The sequence below is a fragment of the Chlorocebus sabaeus genome, chromosome 22 (genome assembly GCF_047675955.1).
Source record: "Chlorocebus sabaeus isolate Y175 chromosome 22, mChlSab1.0.hap1, whole genome shotgun sequence".
NCBI classification, from domain to species: domain Eukaryota; kingdom Metazoa; phylum Chordata; class Mammalia; order Primates; family Cercopithecidae; genus Chlorocebus; species Chlorocebus sabaeus.
In genome coordinates, this window is record NC_132925.1 from 96,970,986 (window position 1) to 96,991,947 (window position 20,962).

The following is a 20,962-nucleotide window of genomic DNA, read 5'->3' on the forward strand; positions in this document are numbered from 1 at the left end:
GCAGGCCTCCATAACAACTGTTTCAGTACTAAGTGGTTAAGTTAAATATTCAAAGCTGAAAGAGCCAATGCCCTTTATACAAAGGCTGGAATGTAAGAAGTGCCCACCAAGAGTTTTGCCTAGGCCTTTCCTGGGCCTTGAAGCATTACAAAATAGCAAAGGAATTCTTAATAGGACCCATTTAGGATTAAACAAGTTTTACTGGGGATCTGAAGGAACTCCCCAAACCTCTGTGATTTAGCAGGAGACAAGATAAGGGTAATCACCCACCAGCACCTGGACCCATTTAGATTAAGTAAATTTATTGAGGCTCCCGAGTCAGGACTCAGACCTTAGTTATAGATTATAAGTAGCATCACTTATGTCTTTAGATGAATGCACACTTCCACATAGACATATAGCTTAGAAGGCATAGAAGCTCTGGAAAACTTTGTAATTTTGAGCTGGTCTGCCAATAATTTCCAGGCCTTCTCCCTGTAACCGGTTACAGAAATAAAAAACTCTCTGTCTCCCCAGTTCATCTGCATCTTGTTATTGGGCAGCAAGAAATAGCAGCCCGACCCTCAGTTTGGTCTGGGAACATTTCTTCAACTAGTCTTTCTGCCTCTTTCTTTCTCTCTTTCCTTCTGGTATTCACATTATGCATATGTTGGTCTGCTTGATGGTATATCCTGGGTCCCTTAGACTCTGTTCACTTTTCTTTTTTATTTAAGACAAAAAAAAATTTTTTTTTTATTTATTCAGCATCACAATCAGACTATTTTAACATTTAGCAATCAATAGCATGGGTGCAAAAAAAAAAAAAAAAAAAAAAAAAAACCTACATTAAAACCCTTCGTTGGAAGGCTTTACACTTTCCACAGAACAGAAACTAAAATAACCAGTTATACAATTAGTCACAAATACAGTCCTCGAGTTTTTTGCCATATGAATATTTGTCTAAAACATGTCTTCTTTGTAGCAGCTAGGCCCTGCCACCACTGTGCTTGGCTGAGTTCACAAATCTGTGGTAACCTGTAGCTTCCATCACTTCTCTGGCTCCCCTCTCTTGCTAAGCTTTGTTTCCTAATTAAAATCTTCTGCCACTGCCATAGCTGCTGCTGCTACTGGAACCGCCATAGGCACCTTGGTTTTGTGGTTTGGCAAAGTATTGGCCTACACCACCATAGGGGCCAGAGCTTCTGCCTCCAAAGTTTCCTCCCTTCATGGGTCCAAAATTTGAAGACTGAGTGTTGTAATTGACAAAATCATTGTAGCTTCCACCACCTCCAAAATTGCTTCCATATCCACCACCACCATGGCTGCCACCAAAGCCACCACAACCACTGAAGTTTCCTTCACCACCAAAGTTGTCATTCCCACCAAAACCACCGCCATGACCACCACCAAAGTTTCCAGAACCACTTCGACCTCTTTGGCCAGATGAAGCACTAGCCATCTCTTGCTTTGACAGGGCTTTCCTAACTTCACAGTTGTGGCCATTCACAGTATGGTATTTCTAAATGACAGTCTTATCCACAGAGTCATGGTTGTCAAAGGTTATAAAGGCAAAGCCCCTTTTCTTGCCACTGCCTCGGTCAGTCATGTTTTCAATCACTTCGGTTTTCCCATCGTTAGGCAGGGCTATAGACCCAACATGGTGGCGCCACCCGGCATAGTAGGCCCTTCGTTCGAGACTTCCCTTCCTTTTTGAACACACCTGCAGACTTGCATACATCAGAGGTTCCGGCTGGGCAACCACACTCCCCCATGACCTGCAGCTCACCTGCATTCCACAAGTTCGTAAACAGCAGTTTCGGTTAACAGTTTCCAAAGACCCCTTCCTCATGACCCTTACTCAACTCCTGCCCTAGTAGTTTCAAGACCCCGCAGGCCCTGTTTGTACAACCAGCTTCCCTACCTTTCAGGCTATAAAAAGCCCCTACCCTCCTCCCTCAGCGCGACTTCCTCGGCCCACGCCTTTGGACCGAGGAACCTCGCCTGCAAGCCCTAATAAAAGGCTATTCTCACTGCCATTTGCCTTGTGTCTTCGTTCCCGGTTCGGCTCCAGCCTCAGTCTACCTTTACACCCATACTGTTCAAAATAATCTCTTAGGTGATGTTCTTCTGTGTCTTCTTTAATGCCACCAACAAATATCTTTTTCATAGTTAAGTGGGCACCTGGTCTTTGAGAATCTTCTCTGGAGACAGCTCTCTTTGCTTCCACAACTCTTCCATCCACCTTGCGTGGCCTTGCATTCTTGGCTGCATCCACCTTCTCCCCTGTAGCATATGTGACAAACCCAAAGCCCCTGGAGCGCTTGGTGTTTGGATCTCTCATTACCACACAGTCCATGAGCGATCCCCGTTGCTCAAAATGGCTCCTCAGACTCTCCTTGGTTGTTTCAAAGCTCAACCCTCCAGTGAAGAGCTTCCTCAGCTGTTCGGGTTCTTTAGGAGACTCTGACTTAGACATGACACAGGGAGAAAAGAGACTTTAATGATGCTTCTTCCACAGTGTCCACAGGCAAAGGAGCAAGTTGATGAATGTATCTGCCTGCCTACCTCTCTGTTCACTTTTCTTCGTCCTTTTTTCTTTCTGTTCCTCCAGTTCAATAATTTCAATCATCCTATCTTTAAGTGTGCAGATTCTTTATTTTACTTGTGCAAATCTGCTTTTAACCATCCCCACCCTCACCCCAGTGTATTTTCCCTTTTAGTTATGATACTTTTCAGCTCCAGAGTTTCCTTTAGGTTTCTCCTTATCATTTCTATCTCTTTATTGCTATTCTGATTCTATTCGTACATTGTTTTCTTCTTTGTCCATGATTACCTTTAGCTCTTTGAGTATCTTTAACCCATTTCCCATGAAAATACTCCCCAGTGGCCCTTGCAGTGCAGTGAATACACCACGATAACTCATGGATTACAGTCCTAACCTTACCCCCAAAGTCTGCCCAATTATTAATTACTATCATCATATACATTTCTGTTACATTAGGATTAGAGAAAAGTTCTGTTTGGAAATAACTCCAAGAACAGTTTTTATACTTTACTTTCACATTGAAGATCAATCTGATTTGCTTCAGCCTCAAAGAGTGTGTTTATGTAAAATTAAATGAGTACTGGCAGTGAGCTGCAACTTTTTTCTAAATGAGAAACGGGTTAAGACAGTCATTCTAAAGTCTTTGTCTATGAAGTCCACTATCTGGGCTTCCTCAAGCACATTTCTTATTGACTTCTTTTATTCCTTTGAATGAACCCACTTTTTTGTTTCTTTGTATGCTTTGCGATTTTTAATTTTTTTATTTTTATTTTTGTAGAAACTGGACATTTGAATTTTACATTGCTATAACTCTGGAAATAATATTATCCTACTTATCTCAGGGTTTGACTTTTAAGAAATATTTTAGAGTGTCTGTGCTAGGGATCATCCTGAGGTGAAAGTTTAAGGTCTTTTCTGAACCTATGTCTTTCCCTGGGTATGCACACATGGCTTCTAAATTCCCCCATACACACAGTTGATTTTGAATGTATATAAAAAAATAAAAATAAATAAAAAATTAAAAAAAAAAACAGGCTGGGTACGGTGGCTCACGCCTGAGATCCCAGCTCTTTGGGAGGCCGAGGCGGCAGATCACGAGATCAGGAGATCGAGACCATCCTAACATGGTGGAACCCCGTCTCTACTAAAAATACAAAAAATTAGCCTGGCGTGGTGGTGGGTGCCTATAGTCCCAGCTACTCAGGAGTCTGAGGCGTGAACCCGGGAGGTGGAGCTTGCAGTAAGCCGATATCACACCACTGCACTCCAGCCTGGGCAACAGAGCAAGACTCTGTCTCAAGAAAAAAAAAAAAAAAAAAAAAAAAAAACAGGCCAGGCGATGTGGCTCACACCTGTAATCCCAGCACTTTGGGAGGCCGAGGCAGGTGGATCATGAGGTCAGGAGATGAAGACCATCCTGGCTAACACGGTGAAACCCCATCTCTACTAAAAATACAAAAAATTAGCTGGGCATAGTGGTACATGCCTATAGTCCCAGCTACTGGGAGGCTGAGGCATGAGAATCACTTGAATCCAGGAGGTGGAGGTTGCAATGAGCCGAGGTCTCACCATTGCACTCCAGCCTGAGCAACAGAGCGAGACTCCATCTAAAAAAAAAAAAAAAGAGAAAAAAGAAAAGAAAAGAAAAAACCAAAGCTGCAGCTCCTTTTAATGTTTTAATGCCCTAGAGACTGCTTCAGCCAATGGAGGTGAACCAAAGGCAGCCAGCCTCCATGGCTACACCTCATTGATAAGAAGCAGCTATCAGCAACTATAACACAGAACCCCAATATCTGGAGGACAAAGTCCTAATTTCCCACTCTGGCTTCAGCAACCCATGTCAGAAACATGTCATGGCTGCCTGCCATGGTTCTTATGGGTGGGTATCCAATAAAAGCTGAAATCAACCACTATTAGCCACAATTTACCAACCAGTCTTTCCTTTGGAAGCTGCAAGTATTCAAATTGATCCCAGAGTTCCAAAATAGTCACTTTAGACAGTTCTGCTACTACAATGCTCTCTAGGTGATGAGATGGATTTTTGGTGCTTCCTGTTCCACCAACGTCTCTGACCAGAAGTCCTCAGTAGTTCTCCACTGCCTGTCAAATAAGATCCATGCCTCAGCTGACTTCAAGACACCCCAGAATAGGCACCAAGTCATCTTTCCAACTGTTTGCCAGATCCTACTGCACAACTGTCACAAGGATGATAGTGATCGACAGGAAGGTAACATCACACATGGGCAAAGGATACTAATCCAGTCTCTTCATGGAAAGTCAAGCTTTCCTGGCCCTCAGATTCACCATGAAGGTGCACGATTGCTGAAGATACTGCTTGATTACAGTGGAATGCAGTGGAAGTTCAACCAAGTATTTTACAAAGTTCTCCTTGCCTTGGGTTGCAGGGGGTAGGGGGACTTAGACTCTCCAAGCTACTCTAGAAACCATGGCATTAAGATCACATCGTTTACACTTGCAAATGCATTGGTCCCCTCTTATCTGCAATTTCACTTTCTGTGGTTTCAGTTACCCACAGTCAGCCATGGTCTGAAAATATTAAATGAAAAATTCCAAAAATAATTCATAAGTTTTAAGTTGCACGCTGTTCTGAGTAGTGTTATGAAATCTCACACCACCCTGCTCCATCCCACTGTACACCAAAAGTATCTGAGAAAGGACTTAATCAATTTTGAAGTTTATTTTGCCAAGGCTAAGGACATACCCAGGAGACAGGTCTCTGTCTTTTTCCAAAGATGATGTTGAAGACTTCAATATTTTAAAGGGAAAAGCAGGCTGCAGGGGAAAGAGAGAGGGTGTAGTCATTACTGAATCCACATGTAAGAGAAAAGGAGCAGGTAGGGGAATATTTAATTGTGTATTCATCTCACACTAAGTAAATCTGCAGGTTACATAAGATAAGGTGAACATAGAGTAGCTGCCCGTGGAGATTTTTTACCTTTTATCTGTAGCTATCTGCTTAGGAACAAAAGGAAAGGCAGCTTCTTGCATGACTCAGCTTTTAACTTGACTTTTAACTTTCGGCCCAGTGAATTGGGGTCCCAAGTTGTTATTTCCTTTCACACCACCCAGGACGTGAATTATCCCTTTGTCTAGCATATCCACGCTGTATACACTCCCTGACCATTAGTCACTTGGTGGCCATCACAGTTATTACATTGACAGATCACAAGAAGACGGGTGAGTACAATACAATAAAATATTTTTAGAACGAGACCACATTCACATAACTTGTATTACAACATATTATTATAATTGTTCTATTTTACTATAAATTATTGTTGTAGATCTCTAACTGTGCCTAATTTATAAGTTAAACTTTATCATAGATATATATACAGAAAAAAAAACAGCATATATAGAGTTCAGTACTATTCATAGTTTTATGCATCCACTAGGGATCTTGGGATGTATCCCCTGCAGACAAGACTGGACTACTGCAACTACTAACAACTCTAATATTTTCTTGAGGGTTTGGTGTGCATGTGGATTGAAAGTTAGTTTCCTGGATAGCATGTTCATCAGAGTTATAGGCTTCGGGCCTGCCTGAGTTGTACCTGCATTGACATATCAGACGAACTGGACTTTCTTCTTCAAGCACATCTCACCAGCTCTTTAGATGCCTTTCTCCATAGAGTTGATAGAAATGGGACAGCCAAATGCTGCTCAGGTCATTGTGCACAGGGGGCTTGCCTAAACATGCCCACGGTGAAAAATTCTGTCCCTTAACACATGTGCAGTAAAGGAAATAAATCAGTGTGGAGTGGCTCAGACTAAGGGCCCGCCTGTGCACTGGGAGATTGGGGTGTAGCCACCGGGAATTCACACTTTATGCAGTGGGGAGAAGCCTGGCCTCTTCAGCTGGTGTGTGGTGGCCTGGTATTCAATCTGTGAGGTGGGAGCCTGTTGGCAAACCCCCTTTTTTTCACTGAGAGCTTCCTTTCAATAAATTCCACTCTCCTCACCTTTCAGTGTGTCCATGTGCCTAATTTTTCCTGGTCGTGAGACCAGAAACCAGATTTTAGCTGAACTAAAGAGCAAAAAATCCTCATCAGTGTTTGCCTGAAATACCTTACCTTTCCATTCACAACCTGACCCTATATATCCTTACTAGCCCAACTCAAAAGGCTTACTTTTTATAAACCCCTTTCTGACCCTGTTCCCTTTACGCCAACAAAATGTGACACTGCTGTCAGAATCCATTGGCATTTGGCTCATACTGCTTTAGCATTGTATATTTGATATTGCAGGCTTATCCCATTTAATCAGTGAGATCCTTGAAGGGTGATTTAAAAATCCAGTCGATCTTTGTCTCCCTAAGACTAAGATACTACCTTGCATATGCTAAGCCTGCAATAAATTATTTGTTGCTATGAACTATGGAACTGTATATGGACAACTTGTTTCTCTAGCTCCAATTTCTCCCATTTTAGGTTTCTCTGACCCACTTAGCAGTAAAGCTTGCACAAACAAACTGGCTGTACTAAATGTCTGGCTCTACCACTGAATAAATGTGTGCCCAAGGGAGAGTTCCTCACACCTCTAAGCCCCATTGTTCTCAACTCTAAAATAAGACTGAATGCCTGCAACAGTAATCAGAGATGGAATTGGAGAATTATTCTTCCATTCAACGAACATTTACAGAGCATTTACTATCTATCAGGCAATGTGCTAGGTCTTGAGGATACACCAATGGACAAGACATAGCCCTTGATTTTAAAGAGTTTATTGTGGTGCCAGCACACACTGACTCAGGAAAGCTGATTGTCACAGGTAGCAACTATCTGGGGCTGGTGGTGCAGGTGGTAAAGGAATTTACCAAGACAGCTGTAGGTAAACAAAGACAGATTTATTAGAGAAAGTATAAAAATATGTTGCAAAGTTGCAACAGGCAGCACAGCAGAGAATGGGCTGTCTACAATGAGGCAGGGGCTGGAGGGAAGTTTTATAGGGTCCTGCTCTTGGGGCCACTTGTGGACAGGATAGGTCGTTATGCCCACAGGTTATTTGTGATTAGCCATCTTTCAGAACAACTGCTCATTGTTCTTCCCCACCTAGGGTTTATTTTATTTTTTAATTTAATTTTATTTTTTTATATTTTATTTTATTTTATTTTATTTTATTTTATTTTATTTTAATTTTGAGACGGAGTTTTCCTCTGTTGCCCAGGCTAGAATGGAGTGCAGTGGTGCGATCTCGGCTAACTGCAACTTCAGACTCCCAGGTTAAAGTGATTCTTCTGCCTCAGCCTCCCATGTAGCTGGGATTACAGGTGCACACCAGCATACCCAGCAAATTTTTGTGTTTTCAGTAGAGGCGGGTTTTGTCATGTTGGCCAAGCTGGTCTCAAACTCCTGACTTCAGATGATCTGCCCGCCTCAGCCTCCCAAAGCGCTGAGATTTCAGGTGTAAGCCACTGCGCCCAGACGAAAACTGACTTTATAGAGAATAAACAAAGACGCCAGATCATTTCACATAATGATAAGTGTTTTGATGAAACTAAAATAGGTTAATGATACAAAGTAACTTTAAAAAGAGACTACTTTACATAGAGTAGTCAGGGGAGGGCCTTTCTATAAGGTGAAATCTGAGTTGAGGCCTGAATAATTAAAAGAAACCAAGCAAGGCATATGGCACATGCCTGTAGTTCCACCTACTTGGGAGGCTGAGGCAGGCAGATTGCCTGAGGCCAAGAGTTGGAGGCCAGCCTGGACAACATATTGAGATCTTATCTCTTAAAAAATGAATAAATAAAATAAGTTGTATTAGTCCATTTTCACAGTGCTGATAAAGACATACCCAAGACTGGGTAATTTATAAAGAAAAGGAGTTTTAATGGACTCACAGTTCCACGTGGCTGGGGAGGCGTCACAGTCATGATAGAAGGCGAAAGGCATGACTTACATGGTGGCAGATGAGATAATGAGAACCAAGCAAAAGGGCTTTCCCTTTACAAAATCATCAGATCTCATGAGAATTACTACCACGAGAATAGTATGTGGGAAACCACCCCCATGATTCAATTATCTCCCACTGGGTCCCTCCTACACCAGGTGGGAATTATGGGAGCTACAATTAAGATGAGATTTGGGTGGGGACACAGCCAAGCCATATCACCAGTCATGCAAATAGCTAAGCAAAGAACATTTCAGGCAGAAAGAACAAGGACAAAGGACTTGAGGAATGCCCTGGGACTGGCAGTATGGCAGTAGATGAACTCAAGTTCTGAAGTCAGACTGATTAGACTCCTGGCTGTACCACTTGCTAGTGGTGCAACTCTAGACAAGTTACTGGCCCTTGAAATCTCAATTTTCTCCTCTGTAAAAGGAGGTCATTATTGCTTCATATGGTTGGGTGCATAAAATCACTGACATAGCAAGTCACAGACCAAAAAAAAAGCCCTGCTTACAAGGTAGGCCCCTGGCTAGTGTCTGGGAACTTCACTTTCAAAGTGCGTCCAGTCAACACTTAACCAATAAGAGTAGTTCATTATAACTTGACTATTTGTACAAACATGATTTATAATGAACATCTGCTTTCCTTCTAGGAGTCTGGAATTTTAGTATATGCTCAGCAGAAGGTGCCTACACGACCAGTCCCCCAATAAAAACCTTGGGCACTAACTTTTGTGCTTCCCTAGGTAGAAACATGGCACATATGTTGTTGCGTTTCCACTGCTAGGAGGAGTAAGCTTTGTGTAATCTCTCTTGGCAGGGAGAAAGAACTCGGAATCCTGCACATAGATTCCTCCAGACTCCACCTATGTCTTTTTCCCTTATGATCTGGTTATGTATCCCACCAGATGGACAGGCAGAGAATACTTGCTCTTCCTCAGGCAGAGGCTGACTTGCCCCTGGGAATTAAGCCCCTGTGGCTGCCCTCCCCACCACCTCAAGGGGCTGAGGACCAGCAATCTAGCTGTAATCAGTCTTAGTCGTGATTACAAATGTATTCTGAGTCCCATGAGTTCTACAGTATCTCTGAATCGGGTTGATATAAGGACTAAACGGCAAAATACGTGAATTTAGTGTCATACTTAGCTCAAGGTAAGTTCTCAAAATAAGAATGGTGATGGTGTTGGTGGTGATGGGAATGATCAGCATAAAGCCATCCACTGGCTAGAAGCTCAACGCCAATCATACCAATTCCCACCCTATCCCTCCACCCTCTCACACTATATGCCCTCATATCTCTTGGCAAATTAGTGAATGCACAACCCAATACCTTTATAATAGCATCTCACTGCAGGCGAGTACCACAAATTCAGTACCTCTTGTTTTGACACATCGGAATAAAGGCCCAGAAGTGTGAAACAAAATGTTCCGGGTCAGGCCATGAACTGGTAGAAGAGTTGGGACAAGGACCCAGGTTTGCCTTTTATGTCCTACACTGGCAACCTGGTATAAGTGATGCAGGCTAGCAGTAAGCACAGTGACCCTTGAGCCAGGCTGTCGAGAACCCAGGCTGCCATGGAGGTGGTTCCTTCCCCTCTGGGAAAACAGAAGGAACCTGGAAAGCTAGAACGAAAAAGGAGCCATAAATAAGCCCTAATTATTACCTGCTCTAAAAGCCGGGTGAAATAATTTCTCCCCTGTATTTCCATTTCAATGGTACTGCTTACTGCTGGGGGCGAGGCAGTGAGCAAGAGGTGGCACATACTGGGGGAGCAATCAATATCATCCAGAGTTTAAAAAGGGGCAAACAAGACGCAGGGAAGAGCTGGTGCATCCGGACTAGAGAACCCACAGCGGAGAACCCCAGTAAAGGAACCACAGCAGATAAACAGAAACCTCAGGTCAGTGCCCAGTTGCTCAAAATGCTGGGCCATATATAGAATGAGAAGTCATGACATCGGACAGGAACATGGAACTACTAGGGCCCAGTGTAAAAAACTCAATCCACTGTCCTACCCACCATGGAATGTGCGAATGAGGTTAGCAATAAAGGATCTAACCCCCCAAAATGCCCCAGGACAACCAAAATGATGCTCTTGCCGGGCTTATGCCGTGACAACTATCAGGGGCGTGGGCCGAGGGGTAGTAGTGGGCTCAGCGCGCGAGTGGAAAACAGCTGCGGTGAGGTAGGAAGAAAGCGGCGCCTTCAGCACGTCCTCCCGTCGGCCCGGGACCACGCCCTTACTGAGAGCACAGCCGCCGAACTGACACGCACAGCTCCTGAGCACAAAGAAGGTGCAAAGTCCCGCAGAGCGACCGCCAGAGGTCAGCAACACACTGCCTACTCCCCTCCGCGCCTCCCGGAGACGCCCTCGCGGCGGCTGCGGGGGCCGGAAGTGCACCCGCCCCTTTCCCGAGGGCCCGCGGCCCCTCTGGCCGGCCCGGAGGCCGCCTCCGTGTGTCTTTGGGCCTACCTGGCCCGGTAGCCCCAGTAGAGTTTGAGAGGATTGACTCCAATTTTGAAAAAAAGTTCTGCTGTGGGTAAAACGCTATCAAACAGCATTGCATGCTACAGAGAAATCTTTCCTAAAAGGAAGAGTCAACTGGTGCGGCAACCTCGATTGTTGCCCCGCCCCGGCCCCTGACAGATCCCAGACCCAAGGGGCGAGGAGGGGACGTGCCGCCCGCTCCCGGTGTTGGCGTGGGTTGCTGGTCCCCAGCCCCTCGGGAGGGAGAGGAGGGCAGTCCCATGGGCTGACTTCCCAGGGGCAAGCCAATCTCCGCCTGAGGAAGAGCCCGTATTCCTTGGCCTGTCCACCCGGCAGCCCTGCGTGGCCCCCCTGGGCTGACCCCGGACGCAAGCGCGGCTGTGCAGGCTGGCGTGAGAGGGGTTCAGTGCCACCGATGTGTCAAAGTCCGACCCCGCACAGAACCTGCCGGCTCTGCACCCTGTGGAGATTCTTCCCCCTTCTCCGAGCGCCCTGGGCTCATTGGCCCCAGGGTGGATATGCTCTCGGTGCCTTGGGGCCACCCTGCTGCATCCCCTGACCAGCACCCCCTCTTCCGCCGCTAGCACCTCCATCACGCACAATACACATTGACTGGGTCTTGTGGTCCTCCAGGCCTCTGCTGAATCAGTGTGGCCCAATGAGTGAGGCCTTCCTGACTGCCACCTCCCTTCATGCTCTGCTCTTCTTTGCAGCATTCGTCACAATTAACAGCCATACCGCGAAGATATTGCGGGTTGAGTTTCAAACCTCCGTAGTAAAATGAGTCGCACGAATTTTGTTTCCCAGGGAATATAAAAATTATGTTTAGACTGTACACCATTAAGTGTGCAAAAGCAGTATATCTAACACACACACACACACATATAAAATCCCTTAATTTGAAAAAAAAAACTTTATTGCTAAAAATTGCTACTGATCATCTGAGCCTTCAGTGATTCCTATCTTCACCCTGGACTGATCAGGGTGGTGGTTGCTGAGGGCTGGGGGGGCTGTGACAATTTCTTAAAACAAGGCAACAATCGAGGTTGCCGCACCAGTTGATTCTTCCTTTTAGGAAAGATTTCTCTGTAGCATGCAATGCTGTTTGATAGCATTTTACCCACAGTAGAACTTTTTTTTCAAAATTGGAGTCAATCCTCTCAAACTCTACTGCTGCTTTATTAACTAACTTTATGTAATATTCTAAATTCTTTGTTGTCGTTTCAACAGTGTTCCCAGCATTTTCACCAGTAGTTTCCAACTCAAAAAACCACTTTCTTAGCTCATCCCTAAGAAGTTACTCCTCATCCATTCAAGTTCAATCAGGAGATGGCGGCAATTCAGTCACATCTTCTGGCTCCACTTCTAATTCTGTTTCCACCCGTCTGCAGTGACTTCCTCCACTGAAGCCTTGAACCCCTCAAAGTCATTCATGAGGGTTGGAATCAACTTCTTTCAAACTCTTGTTCATGTTGGTATGTTAGCCTCCTCCATGAATCACAAATGTTCTTAGCGGCGCTAAAATGGTGAATCCTTTCCATAAGGTTTTCAATTTACTTTGCCCAGATCCATTAGAGGAATCACCGTCTACAGCAGCTATAGCCTTATGAAATGTATTTCTGAACTACTAAGACTGAAAAGTCGACATTACTCCTTGATCCATGGGTTGCAGAATGGATGTTGCGTAAGCAGGCATGAAAAACAACATTCATCTCTTTGAACATCTTCATCAGAGATCTTGGGTGACCAGGTGCATTGTTAATGACTAGTAATACATTGAAAAGAGTCTTTTTTTCTGAGCAGTAGGTCTCAGCCGTGGGCCTAAGTAAACCACGCTGCAAACAGAGGTGCTGCCATCCGGCCTTTGTTTTGTTTGTTTGTTTTGAGACAGGGTCTCACTCTGTCACCCAGGCTGAAGTGCAGTGACATGATCTTGGCTCACTGCAGCTTCATCCTCCCAGGCTCAGGTGATCCTCCCACCTCAGCCTCCCAAGTAGCTGGGACCACAGGCATGCACCACCATACCTGGCTAAATTTTGTAATTTTTGTAGAGACAGGGTTTCGACACGTTGCCCAGGCTGGTCTCCAAGCAATCCACTTGCCTTAGCCTTCCAAATTGCTGGGATTACAGGCGCGAGCCACCACACCTGGCCTTGTTACTTATAGAGTACAGGCAGAGTCGATTTAGCATAATTCCCAAGGGCCCTAGGATTTTCAGAACGGTCATGAGCATTGGCTTCAGCTGAAAGTCACCAGCTACGTTAGCCCCGAAAAAGAGAGTCATCCTACCCTTAGAGGCTTTGAAGCAGGGCATTGACTTTGCTCTAGGAAAGTCCTTAGATGGTCTCTTCTTCCAATACAAGGTCGTTTCATCTACATTAAAAATCTGTTGTTTAGTGTAGCCGTATTCATCAATTATCTTAGCTACATCTTTTGGCTAACTTGCTGCAGCTTCCTCATCAACACTTGCTGCTTCACATTGCACTTCTATGTTGTAGAGATGGCTTCTTTCCTTAAACCTAATGAACCAGCCTCTGCTAGCTTCAAACTTTTCTCCAACTGCTTCTTCATCACTGTCAGCCTTCATAGAATTGAAGAGAGTTAAGACCTTGCTCTGGATTAGGCTTTGGCTAAGGGAATGTTGTAGCTGGTTTGATCTATGCAGGCCACTAAAACTTTCTTTATATCAGCAATAAAGCTGTTTTTCTTATTATTCATGTATTCACTGGAGTAGCACTTCTAATTTCCTTCAAGAACTTTTCTTTTGCATTTACAACTTAAATAACTGTGCAGTGCAACAAACCTAGATTTCAGCCTATCTTGGCCTTCCTCACTAAGCTTAATCATTTCTGGCTTGTGATTTAAAGTGAAATTTAAAGCGATTTAAAGTGCAGCTCTGCCTTTCACTTGAACACTTAGATGCCATTGTAAGGTTATTAGTTGGCCTAATTTCAGCATTGCTGTGCCTTGGGAAATAGGAAAGCCCAAGGAGAGATAGAGAGAGGGGAGAACATCTGGTCAGTGGAATGGTCAGAATGTACACAACGTTTACCAATTAAGTTTGCATCATACATGGGCCCAGTTTATGGTGCCCCAAAACAATTACAATACTAGCATATCACAGATCACCACAACAGCTGTAATGATAATAATGAAAAAAAATGAAATATTGTGAGAATTACAAAATGTGACACAGAGACACAAAGTTAGCACAAACTGTTGGAAAAATGGTGCCAATAGACTTGCTCAACGCAGGGTTGCCACAAACCTTCAATTTGTAAAACACACAGTATCTGTGAAGTGCAATAAAGCAAAGCACAATAAATGAGAAATACATGTATAATTACTTTGGGCAGTGATTTCATATCTTTCTCCCTCCATTAGACCATAAACTGCAAGAGGGCAGGGATTGTGTCTATCTCATTCACGATTATAATCCCAGATCTTAGCAACATTTCTGCCAGTAAGTGCCCAATAAATATCTAGTGAATGGATAGATGGGGCTTCTCCAAGGAAGGAGAGAATGAATGGATGAGTGTGGGTTAATGAATGAGGTAAGAATGAATGTGAAATAATGGTTCATCCACTAAAAAATAGGGGACACGGTTCAGTTCATTGGATTTGGCCCAGTTTCTGACCGAATTCTAAGGTTGAGGAGAGTTGATGATGCCAAGTACTGTGGTGGTCCTGAGCAACTAAAGAGGGATTCTGGGAAGCAGAGTGTGGACAGTTCCAACTCCCTGCCAAGGGGAAGCTCATGGGCAAAGGAAGCTCACTCCAGAGGGGATACAGAAGTTCCATATCCTCTTTTGTCTGAAGAGCTGAAGTCCCTGTTTCAGGTGGTTAGGAAGTTAAAAAGTAATTTGGAGGTTATCAGAACTGATTGAATTGAGTTTGAACCTCACCTATTGCAACAGTGGGCCAGACTGCTTGACTAATGCCTTGGTGTCAATCGTACAGCTTTCTCCTTCTTGAGCTGCTGGCAGGGACCTGGTCTGACATGTCTCAGAAGGCCCTTAGTCAATGATTAGCTTATCTCAAGGCCTCGAGCCAGGGCAGCTGTCAAAGAGGGTCCCCACTGCATTCTGCACCTAGATCCTCATTGTGAAATGAAGTATGAAGCGACTGAGTAAGATCCCTATCGTCTCTGACATTTTACAATTCCAGGATTCTGCCTTCTTGTCAGAGAAGTGTACAGGCAAGCAGTTGGGCAGGTGAGAGGGCTGCAGGTGAGAGGCCCAGCCTGTGCTTGAAGAGTCGTCATCTGGGAGGCTCTGTGGCCTCCTCAGATGAATTCATTCATACTAATACCCCAAGATGGAGTCAACACCCCCTCCAGAAGCTCAGCCTTCTCAGTATCTAAAGCCCCAGCATCGATGCCTCTTTTCTTTGGGTTGGGGTCAGAGCTCTTGTGGAAGGGCATACAGTAATTCTTCACTTGCCTTTGACTGTGTCCTGTGTGCACATGGAGGTAGGAGCAGACATGACTTCAACAAGGCCATGCCCCCTTGGCAAACATCTTTGAGACCAGAGAGGAAGATAGACTAGGGAAAGGATGAGGAGATAAGCACAGGGTTGCCGTGAGGTCCAGGGGAGCGGGCAGAGGTAAGAGAAAAGGCTTTAGGATACTAACTAACATATATGGAGCACTAGAATGAGCCAGGCACTATTCTAAGTGCTTTGCAGGTTTTATCTCTTTTTGCCTCACGACAGCACCTATGAGGCACTATAATTATCCCTACTTCACAGATGAAGGAATGGAGGCACAGTGAGGTTAAGTCACTTGACCAAGGGGGCCAACTAGTAATGGACGCATTTGTTGCATCTTCTAAAGATGATGAAAGAGTCGATGTGAGATTTTGTAAGTGCTTGATTCATTTCTACCGAATGAACTGGCAAATAAATAAATGCATATGTAAATGGGGGCGTAAATAGTCAGTCAGCCACGGAGGTGGGAGTGGGCTCAAGGCAGGCTTAGAGAGAAGGTGCAAGAGCTGAGTCTGAAAAGGCCAGAGCAACGTATGAAGCTGGTGAGCAGCTGTGACCATAGCTGGAGGCTTCTCTTTGAGCTTTCTCCTGGTTACCTCCTCCTCCCCTACATGACCAGTCAGCCAAGTGTTAAGTCCAGGGGAACATTTTGCTGCTTCCAAGTACTGTCTCGCTAGTGTTATTTACCATAACTTGTGGCCACAGGGCAAGGTCCAGGTGCTCAGACCTTTACCTCCTGGACTTCCCAAGGCCTCCCAAAGCTCTCTGGCACCCAGGGAACGGTGTGTGTGTTGAGAGCTTAATCCGCAGAAGCATAGACATGGTGCTCTGGGGTCCAGTGCTGGGAGCTCTGCTGGTGGTCATTGCTGGATACCTGTGCCTGCCAGGGATGCTCCGACAACGTAGGCCACGGGAGCCCCCTCTGGACAAGGGTACTGTGCCCTGGCTTGGCTATGCCATGGCTTTCCGGAAGAATATGTTTGAATTTCTGAAGCGCATGAGGAGCAAGCATGGGGATGTGTTCACAGTGCAGCTAGGGGGCCAGTACTTCACCTTTGTCATGGACCCCCTCTCCTTTGGCCCCATCCTCAAGGACACACAGAGAAAACTAGACTTTGGGCAATATGCAAAAAAACTGGTGCTGAAGGTATTTGGATACCGTTCAGTGCAAGGGGACCATGAGATGATACACTCAGCCAGCACCAAGCATCTGAGGGGGGATGGCTTGAAGGATCTTAATGAGACCATGCTGGACAGCCTGTCCTTTGTAATGCTGAAGTCGAAAGGCTGGAGTCTGGATGCCAGTTGCTGGCACGAGGACAGCCTCTTTCACTTCTGCTATTATATCTTGTTCACAGCTGGCTACCTGAGCTTGTTCGGCTACACGAAGGACAAGGAGCAGGACCTGCTACAAGCAGGAGAGTTATTCGTGGAGTTCCGCAAGTTTGACCTTCTTTTCCCCAGGTTTGTCTACTCCCTGCTGTGGCCCCAAGAGTGGCTAGAAGTGGGCCGACTCCAGCGTCTCTTTCACAAGATGCTCTCTGTGAGCCACAGCCAGGAGAAGGAGGGCATCAGCAACTGGCTGTGCAACATGCTTCAGTTTCTGAGGGAGCAGGGGGTACCCTCAGCTATGCAGGACAAGTTCAACTTCATGATGCTGTGGGCCTCCCAGGGGAACACGGGGCCTACCTCTTTCTGGGCCCTCTTGTTCCTCCTGAAGCACCCAGAAGCTATTCAGGCTGTGAGGGAGGAAGCTACCCAGGTCCTGGGTGAGGCCAGACTGGAGACCAAGCAGTGCTTTGCCTTCAAACTCAGTGCCCTGCAACACACCCCAGTTCTGGACAGTGTGGTAGAGGAGACACTGAGGCTGAGGGCTGCACCCACCCTCCTCAGGTTGGTTCATGAAGACTATACCCTGAAGATGGCCAGTGGGCAGGAGTATCTGTTCCGCCGTGGAGACATCCTGGCCCTCTTTCCCTACCTCTCAGTGCACGTGGACCCTGACATCCACCCCGAGCCCACCGTGTTCAAGTACGATCGCTTCCTCAACCCTAATGGCAGCCGGAAAGTGGACTTCTTCAAGGCAGGCAAGAAGATCCACCACTACACCATGCCCTGGGGTTCGGGTGTTTCCATCTGCCCTGGGAGGTTCTTCGCACTCAGTGAGGTGAAGCTCTTTATCCTGCTTATGGTCACACACTTTGACTTAGAGTTGGTGGACCCTGACACACCACTACCCCATGTTGACCCGCAGCGCTGGGGTTTTGGCACCATGCAGCCCAGCCATGATGTGCGCTTCCGCTACCGCCTGCGTCCTATAGAGTGAGCTCGGTCAAGCCAGCGGCAAACCTGGCCAGAGGGATTCTATTGGGTCTCTCACCTGTTCTCACCCCTCTGCAGCCCAAGCCCGCATTGGCCACCCTTCCTTCTGGTCCTGTGGCACCCCCTACCTCTGTTCTGCCTGTCCTCGCTCTCTCCCTGCCTAGTCATCTGACAAGTTTATCATTCTCTTTAAAATACCATCTCTCAGAGTGGGTTCTGCTGAACCCTCCTCTTACAGGAAGTCCAGGGGAAGGGGGAGTATCTGTGGGCAACTTGGTTTGGGAGATGATGCCTGCCTTGAGAAGTCCTGAGTACAGAAACTGGTTCCCCCCAGACATGAGTAACATGGCATCTTGCAAACATCAGCCTCCATCCTCCCACTTTGCTTTAGTTTTTTCAGCAACACTTATCACATATCCTATGGAATTCAGGCTCTAGAACAGTGTCATCCAATATAAATATGAAGCAAGCTACATGAGTAGTGGGGTTTTTTGGTTTTGTTTGTTTGTTTATTTGTTTGTTTGTTTTGAGACAGAGTCTTGCTCTGTTGCCAAGGCTGGAGTGCAGTGATGCGATCTCTGTTCACTGCAACCTCTGCCTCCTGGGTTCAAGCAATTCTCCTGCCTCAGCCTCCTAAGTAGCTGGGATTACAGGTATGTGCCGCCTTGCCCAGCTAATTTAGTTTCCTGGTAAACACATTTTTAAAAAGTAAAATGAAGCAGAATTCATTTTTATAATATACTTTACTTATCCAATATATCCAAAATATTGACGTTTCAACGTGATCACTATTAAAAATTTTAACGAAATAGTTTTTACCTTCCCTTTTTCATCCTGTCTTCAAAGTCTGGTATGTACTGTATTTTTGCAGCTCTTCCCAGTTCAGGTGGCTGCCCTATTGGATAGCACAGGTCTAGAGAAACGCTACCATTTTTTTTTTTTTTTTTTTTTGAGACAGTCTCGCTCTGTTGCCCAGGCTGCAGTGCAGTGGTGTGATCTTGGCTCACTACAACCTCTGCCTCCAGGATTCAAGTAATTCTCCTGCCTCAGTCTTCTGAGTAGCTGGGATTACAGGCTCACCCCACCACACTCAGCTCGTTTCTGTATTTTTAGTAGAGACAACGTTCCACCATGTTGGCCAGGCTGGTCTCGACCTCCTGACCTCAGGTGATCCGCCTGCTTCGGCCTCCCAAAGTTCTGGGATTATAGGCACGAACCACTGCACCCAGCCAGGATGCCTTTCATGTCGGAATTATTCAAGATCCCTCCTCAGTGCCCATGTCTCTCCCACCTCAGGGTACTGTCAACCCTCCCTTGGTTTCCATGATCATTGCTGAACTCAGAGCTTTCTCCTATCCCCAGACCCCCCTGGGAGTCTCCCAGCACCTCTGACTCAGCTTGGCCAATGCAGAACTTGGCATCTGAGCCCCTGCCTCTTCCCTGAACCACTTGTTCTCCCGAGTTCCCTGGTCTCTCTGCTCAGAACACTACCAATCACCCCATCTCCCAGAGACACTCTCCCTCCTCCTCTTTCACCTTCATATAAGCAGGCCCCCGTCCTGTCAGTACACCCCCTGTGATGCCTCTGAAATGTGTACCCTCTTCCCTTCTCCTACTGTCATTCTTATACCTGTGACCTCTGCATTTCTCTTCTATGCTGCTGCCAGAGGCTTTTTTGCCAAAAGCACTTCTGATTGTTACTCTTTTACTTTCCTGGTTCCCCTTCGACTTCACACACTTGATATTTAAATTTTGTCACAGATGGTCCCCCTTGCCTTCACATACCTGATGTTTAAACTTTGTCACGGTTGGTCTCCAAACTCCCCGACTTTGCAAACTTTCTCCGATGAAACCATCCCTAAAGTAGAGGTATTGCTTTTCCCGCCCATCCCAGTGCCAGCTACTCCTTCCTGGAAGCCTTCCTGGATTTCACTCATCCCATCCTCTGGCAAGAAATGGCCTCCAAACTGTGAAGCTCCTGCAGCACCATGTGTACCATAGCATATCTGTTACGTGTCGTTGCTTTCTGTATCTTGGTTTCTGCCTGCTGCCCACTTCCCCAGACTGAAGCCTACTGGAGCATGGTATTTTATTCATTTCTGACCTCCAATTCCCTAAGTGAAGATTAAATGTTAGAAACCTGACTTCTAGTCTCAGCTAATTTGCTTTCTGTCCTCAAATCATTTCCTGGCCTTAGCCCTCCAATCTATGAAATGAAGACAACGCCCCTTCCCAGCGTGCTTACCAGTGCTGCAAGAGGGTGAGGGGGTGGCTGCCATAGCTGCAGCTGGCTGATGGCAGGGCCCCAGCTGGAGCTGGGACAGGAGAAAGAACGATTGTGGGAACTGGATAGAGGGTCTTGGAGGAGGTCGGCCCAGGCTGCATGGACCCCCTGACCCAGTGACGAGCCAGTGGAGCTTCTCTCTGCTACTTCTATCTTACATCTCTGGCAGCCTCACATTTCTCCTGAGGCTGCCTGTTCTTCTCTGTCAAGAGAGTAGGCAGGGGTCTGAGCTGGGGTGATAGTCTGTCCCCAACCCTGGGCCAGGGCTTGCCTTTCTCTGAGGTCAGCTGCCCATAAATGCTGATGTCTGCCTGGGGCTTGATAAAGCTCTTCCTGGTTAGGAGAAGCTGAGATATCCCAGCCTATTCCACAAGGACCAGGAGCACAAGAAGAGTTGAGTAGGGGGCACGGAAGGAGGAGAAAGGGGCTGGAAGGTGGAAGAGTGTCCATGGGAAACGTACCAATGATGCCTCTGCCCAGCCAGGCCCTGTGCCCAGTACAATGGGGCTGGGGTTGTGGGGAAGCAGGAACAGAGCTTTCACACACCTCCTTGGCCCTCCCTAGACCTTGGTGCTATGTCTCCTTTTATGCCTCACACCCAAGGGAATATGGACCAGGATTGGCCTGTGGATTGGCTGGGGTGGGGCTGAGGGCCTGAGTTCCCTGAGTCAGGACCAGAAGGTCTCAACTGGGAGTGACCATGTGCAGATAGGAACTTAATGGACCCTGTGGCCTTTCTGAGAGCCCCAGAGGAGATGCTTGGGACCGAGGGGAGCTTCAGCGGGTGGGATGTGAGGTGAATGCAAGTGTACCATCCTGCAGTCAGCGATATCCAGCATAACTACAGGAAGCAAGAGCCCCCAAGGATTGGAGTGTGGGCAGGGAGCCCAATGCCCCATGCCCACCTGCTGGCATGGGAGGGGCCCATGGCCCATGTAGCTCT

General features: G+C 46.3%; 1 protein-coding gene and 1 pseudogene across 1 annotated transcript; one reads left to right on the forward strand and one right to left on the reverse strand.

Moving 5' to 3' along the window:
• Positions 1–956: 956 nt before the first annotated feature.
• LOC119625693 (heterogeneous nuclear ribonucleoprotein A1-like) lies at positions 957–3,092 on the reverse strand (annotated as a pseudogene).
• Positions 3,093–16,233: 13,141 nt separating this feature from the next.
• On the forward strand, positions 16,234–19,910 carry CYP8B1 (cytochrome P450 family 8 subfamily B member 1). The gene has a single exon (XM_007983824.3). The coding sequence runs from the start codon at positions 16,234–16,236 to the stop codon at positions 17,737–17,739; it is 1,506 nt and encodes a 501-aa protein (XP_007982015.1). The 3' UTR covers positions 17,740–19,910.
• Positions 19,911–20,962: the final 1,052 nt, after the last annotated feature.